The sequence below is a fragment of the Carlito syrichta genome, unplaced genomic scaffold, assembly GCF_000164805.1.
Source record: "Carlito syrichta isolate Samal-C Ts95f unplaced genomic scaffold, Tarsius_syrichta-2.0.1 Scaffold314713, whole genome shotgun sequence".
Classification (NCBI taxonomy): Eukaryota; Metazoa; Chordata; class Mammalia; order Primates; family Tarsiidae; genus Carlito; species Carlito syrichta.
In genome coordinates, this window is record NW_007258809.1 from 534,001 (window position 1) to 540,236 (window position 6,236).

The window sequence follows — 6,236 nt, forward strand, 5'->3', positions numbered from 1 at the left end:
GTTGAGGCTGCGGTGGCTGGGAGCGGCCACTGCACTCCAGTCTGGGTGACAGAGTGAGACTCCAACTCAAAAAAAAAAAAAATTTATTTGTCCATGTATGAATTAATAAGCTTGATGAGCTAAATAGCTCATCTTGTGAAGAATACAAAGAAACAAACTTATACTTCTAATTCTACTATTAAAAAAAGAGAAAATTCTAGCCGGGCTCGGTGGCTCAGCCTGTAATCCCGCGCCTTTGGGAGGCTGAGGTGAGTGAATTGCCTGAGCCCACGGGTTCGAGACCTGCCTGGGCAGTGAGACCTCATCTCTACAATAAATCAAAAAATCAGCTGGGTGTGGTGGCGCATGCCTGTAATTCCGGCTACTCGGAAGGCTGAGGCGGAAGGATCGCTGGAGCCCAGCAGGCCGAGGCTGCGGTGGCCGGGAGCGGCCACTGCACTCCAGTCTGGACGACAGAGTGAGACTCCGACTCAAAAAAAAAGAGAAAATTCTGAAATAACCATCCCAATTTGCACAAATAATTTTATTTAGAGCAATTCCATGAATACCTGCCATATTTTATTTATTTTCTTAACATGAATTTTATTCTTACCTCCAGAACGGGGTTTCAATATTAAATCCATGACTTCTGTCCAGGAATTTTGTAGTATAGCTCTAAAATTAAATAATATTTATTTAATTTAATTTTGCATTAAGATAAACCTTATGGACCCATCTTCAAAGAATCAGCAAATCATATTAACTGTATATTGTTTTACTAAACTTAAAAATAAGCAGAAAAACTGACATAAATTTCAAATGCAAACACCAAAATAACTTTAAAAAAAGAATACAATTAAAAACATAATGCTTATCCATAACATTTAATATCATTCCAGTTGTTTTTTTTTGTCAGAGTCTCACTCTGTCACCCATGCTGAAGTGCAGTTGCACACTCACAGCCACCGCAGCCTCCACCTGCTGGGCTTCAGCGATCCTTCCGCCTCAGCCTTCCAAGGAGCTAGAACTACAGGCGCGTACTACCACGCCCAGCTAGTTTTTGATTTATTGTAGAGACAAGGTCTCGCCAGGTTGCCTGGGCTGGTCTCGAACCTGCGGGCTCAGGCAATACACTTGCGTCGACCTCCAAAGTACTGGGATTACAGGCTGAGCCACTGAGCCTGGCGCATTTCAGTTTTAAAATGCTTTAATAGTGTAAATGCTATCTAGTCATGCTTTAATACGTTATATATGATATTATTTATATAAATCAGAGTTCAGTTTTTTGGTTTTTTTTTTTGAGTTGGAGTCTCACTCTGTCGCCCAGACTGGAGTGCAGTGGCCGCTCGCGGCCACCGCAGCCTCGCCTGCTGGGCTCCGGCGATCCTTCCGCCTCAGCCTTTCGAGTAGCTGGAATGACAGGCGTGTGCTACCACGCCCGGCTGATTTTTTGATTTATTGTAGAGATGAGGTTTCACTGCCCAGGCAGGGCTCGAACCCGCAGACTCAGGCAATCCACTCACCTCGGCCTCCCAAAGGCGCGGGATTACAGGTTGAGCCACTGAGCCCGGCTAGATTTGTTTTTATATGCCAAAACTTGTTTGAAATCTCTCAAAAAATTTCTCCCTCTATGATAAATATCTTCTTGCTTAGGCAAACAGAATAAAAACAATTTATCTTCCTTTAATTCCAGCACTTTGGGAATCCAAGGTGCCCTGGCTGAGGTGCAATGGCATGTTCATAGCTCACTGCAGCCTTGACTTCCTGGGTTCAGGTGATCTACCTCAATCTCCTGAGTAGTCGGGACTGCAGGTGTGTGCCACCATGCCCCAGCTTTTGGACTTTTTTTTGTAGACATGAGGTCTTGCTATATTGCCTAGGCTGGTCTCGAAATCTGGTGCTCAAGCAATTCTCCCATCTCAGCTTCCTTTAGTGCTGGAATTACAGGGTGAGTCACCGCGCCTGGCCCATTTTAGTCATTTTTATGTATACTGTTTACTGTGCAACCATCACTGCCATCCACCTCCAGAACTTTTGAATCTTTCCCAACTAAAACTCTGTAGCCATTAAACAATAGTTCCCCATCCACCCCTCCCCTAACCCTTGGCAATCACCATTCTACTTTCTGTCTGTGACTGACTACACTAGAACCTTCATATAAGAGAGAGTATACAATATTTGTCCTTTTGTGACTGGTTTATGTCTTCAAGTCTTATCCATGTTATAGCATATGTCAAAGTGTCCCTCCTTTTAAAAGCTGACTTACATTCTTTTTGTGTGTGTGTGTGTGTGTGTTGGAGTCTCACTCTATCACCCATGCTGGAATGCAGTGGCATGCTCCTGGGCAACGCAGCCTTGATCTGCTGGCTCAGGCGATCCTGCCGCCTCAGACTTCCAAGTAGCTGGATTCACGGACATGCGCCACCACACCCAACTAATTTTTTGATTTATTGTAGCGATAACGTCTTGCCATGCTGCCCAGGCTGGTCTCGAACCGGTAGGCTCGGGTAATTCTCTTGCCTCCACTTCCCAAAAAGTGCTGGGATTACAGGAACAAGCCACCATGCCTGGCTACATTCTATTTTATGTGTGTGCTACATCTTGTTTTCATGGGATACTTGGGTTGCTTCCACCATCTGGCGATTGTGACTAATGCTATAATGAACATGGGTGTACAACTATCTGTATGAGTTCCTGCTTTCATTTATTTGGGGTATATCAGGGGGGACCCAAAATACCCCAGAATTCATTTATAAAAAATTGTCAATTTATTCTTACATGTTTAACTTTAGTCATCTTCAAAGAACTCTCTGATGCAATACACCTATCGAGATGCTTTTCCCACTGCTGAAAATAGTTTATAAACTCGTCAGTTATGATGCCTTTTTAGTGCTTCTGCCATTTTTTGTTTCATCTCTTCCACATCAGCAAAATGTTTCCCTTGAGGACTTTTTTCAATTGGGGAAACAAACAAAAAAAGTCATTTGGAGAGATTGGGTGAATAGGGAAAATGGAGCATGGGGACCATTCCACTTAACACACATGCTACAAGGGAAGGATTGGCAGTCACAGGACACTGCTAGGGGAGGGAATGTAGTATCACAAAGGGTACCTGATCCTAAACCAAGGGAAATGAGGACCAGTTGGAGACCCAAACTTCTCCTGCACATCAAGACTACTTATGTACCTCATCCTGACTTGTACCCCACATCTCAATAATAAAATAAAGAGAAAAAAAAAACATGAACAAAACAAAGAACTAGTCGGGCTCGGTGGCTCAGCCTGTAATCCCACGCCTTTGGGAGGCTGAGGTGAGTGGATTGCCTGAGCCCGCGGGCTCGAGACCCACCTGAGCAATTTGACGAGACCTCATCTCTACAATAAATCAAAAATCAGCCGGGCGTGGTAGCGCACGCCTGTAGTTCCAGCTACTTGGAAGGCTGAGGCGGAAGGATCGCCGGAGCCCAGCAGGTCGAGGCTGCGGTGGCCGGGAGCGGACACTGCACTTCAGTCTGGGCGACAGAGTGAGACTCCAACTCAAAAAAAACAAATAAACAAACAAACAAAAAAACCCTGCTGAACCTTCAGCGCAATGTGGACAGGTGCGCTGTCATGGTGGGAGAACCAGTCACCTGTTTGCCACAACTTGGGACTTTTCTTCTGCAAATCATGATGCAACCTTCTCAAAACCTCCAGATAAAAACTTTGGCTGACCAGTTGATCCAGGGGAGCAAATTCCGAAGTCCCACTCTCCAAAAGATAAATCTATTTTTGGGGGGCCCCCTTGTATACCCAGAAGTGGAATTGCTGGATCACAAAACCTCTATTTAGTTTTTTAAGGAATTACCATACTACTTCCCACAATTTTACATTCCCACCAGCAAAGCCCAGGGCTCCAATTTCTCCGCATCCCTGACAACACTTGTCATTTTGTTGTTGTTTTTTAAATGACAGTCATCCTAATGGGTATGAAGTAGTACCTCATTGTGGTTTTAATTTGCATTTCCCTAATGACTAGTGATGTTGAATATTGCTGAGTTTGTGTATTTTGGAAAAATGTTTATTCAAGTCCTTTGATCATTTTTAGAATTTTTTTTGATTGTTGCTGAATTGTGGGAGTTCTTTATGTATTCTAGGATGGAAGTCCCATATCAGATATATGATTTGCAATATTTTCTCCTATTCTATGGGCTATCTTTTCATGCTATTGACAGTGTCGTTTGATGCACACATTTTTAATTTTGATAAAACTCAGCATATCTATTTTTTCTTTTGTTTGTTGCTTTCACTTTTTTTTTCTTTTTGAGTTAGAGTCTCACTCTGTCGCCCAGGTTGGAGTGCAGTGGTGCAGCCGTGGCTCACCCAAACTCCTGGGCTTAAACTCAAACTCCTGGGCTTAAGTCCTTCCACCTCAGACTCCCGAGTATCTGTTTTGTTGCTTGTACTTTTGATGTAATATTCAAAACCAAAGGCAAATCTATTATTATGAAGCTTTTCCCCATGTTTTCTTCAAAGAGTTTTTTTTTTTTTTTTGAGTTGGAGTCTCACCCTGTCGCCCAGACTGGAGTGCAGTGGCTGCTCCTGGCCACCGCAGCCTCAACCTGCTGGGCTCCGGCTGGGCTCCGGCGATCCTTGTGCTTCAGCTTTCCAAGTAGCTGGAACTACAGGCGCACGCTACCATGCCCAGCTCATTTTGATTTATTGTAGAGATGAGGTCTTGCCAAGTTGCCAGGGTGGGTCTCAAATCTGTGGGCTCAGGCAATCCACTCACCTCAGTCTCCCAAAGGTGCGGGATTACAGGCTGAGCCACTGAGCCCAGCTTCAAAGAGATTTTATAGGTGTAGCTCTTACATTTAGATCTTTGATTCATTCTGAGTCAATTTTACATATAGTATAAGGTAAGCATTCAACTTCAGGTTATTGCATGTGGATATATGGTTTTCCCAATATTATTTATTGAAAAGCTGTCCTCTGTTCAGTGAATGAGCTTATCACCCTTGTCAAACTCCACTTTCTTTTAAACAGTTTTATTGAGGTACTCAATAGTTCGCATAGCATATAATTCGCCTACATCAGCGTACAATTCAAAGGATTTTAGTATATTCACAGAATTTTGCAAGATGACACAATTTTAGAACATTTTATCACCCCCAAAATAAACTCTATTCCATTAGCAGTCACTCATGATTAGTCTGGTCTCAGTCCTTTTTCTACAGATTTGCCTATTTTAAATATTTCATATCAATGAATCACATAATATGTGTGTGACCTTTGGTGATTAGCTTCTTTCACTTAGCATAATGTTTTCAAGGTTCATAGAGGAATGTGTCAGTACTTCATTCCCTTTTATTGCTTAATAATATTTCATTTGTATACTACTATTTTTTTTTAGAGATACCTAAACTGAAGTGCAGTGAAACGATCACAGCTCACTACAGCCTTAACCTCCTGGGCTCAAGTGACCCTCCCACCTCAGCAACTTGAGTACTGGGACTACATGTGTGTACCACCACAACTGGTTAATTTTAAAATTTCTGGTAGAGACAGCATCTTGCTATGTTGCCCAGATTGGTCTTGAACTCCTGGTCTCAAGAGATCCTCCAACCTTGGCCTCCCAAAGTGCTAGTATCATAGGTGTGAGCCACCAAGCCTGGCTTGTATTTTATTTATTCATTCATCAGTGAATGCTCATATGTGTCACTTCGACTTTTTTGGCTGGAATGAACATGTGTAGACATTTTTGTGTGAACACATACTTTTCTTCCTTCCTTTCTTTTTTGTCTGAGTCAGAGTCTCACTCTGTTGCCCATAATAGAGTGCAGTGGCATGTTCACAGCCACTGTAGCCTCGATCTGCTGGGCTCAGGCAATCCTTCCACCTCAGCATTCCAAGTAGCTGGAACCACAGGCCACCCCGTCATGCCCAGCTAAGTTTTTGATTTACTGTAGAGATGAGGACTTGCTAAGGTGTCCAAGCTGGTTTTGAACTCTGGGCTCAGGCAATCCTCTTGTCTCTGCCTCCCAAAGTGCTAGGATGATAGGCTTGAGCTACCACATTCAGCTCTTTCACTATTATTAATTACTATAGTTATCTTGTTGGCATCAATTTTTTTCTCTGGCTTGTTAGTATGCTTTAATTTTAAAATATTACTTTAAATTTATATTTTAAAATTAAAAATTAATTAATTAGTTAATTAATTAATTTTTAATTTTTTTGAGTTGGAGTCTCACTCTGTCACCCAGACTGGAGTGCAGTGG

General features: G+C 42.6%; 1 protein-coding gene across 2 annotated transcripts in view; it reads right to left on the bottom strand.

The window, feature by feature from the left end:
* Positions 1-6,236, bottom strand: part of PUS7 (pseudouridylate synthase 7 (putative)) — a 58,011-nt gene that overhangs the window by 14,403 nt on the left and 37,372 nt on the right. For both annotated transcript variants that reach the window (XM_008071761.2, XM_021719432.1), the window contains one exon: positions 593-654. In XM_008071761.2, the coding sequence (XP_008069952.1) occupies positions 593-654 (62 nt within the window). The remainder of the gene's footprint in view (positions 1-592; positions 655-6,236) is intronic.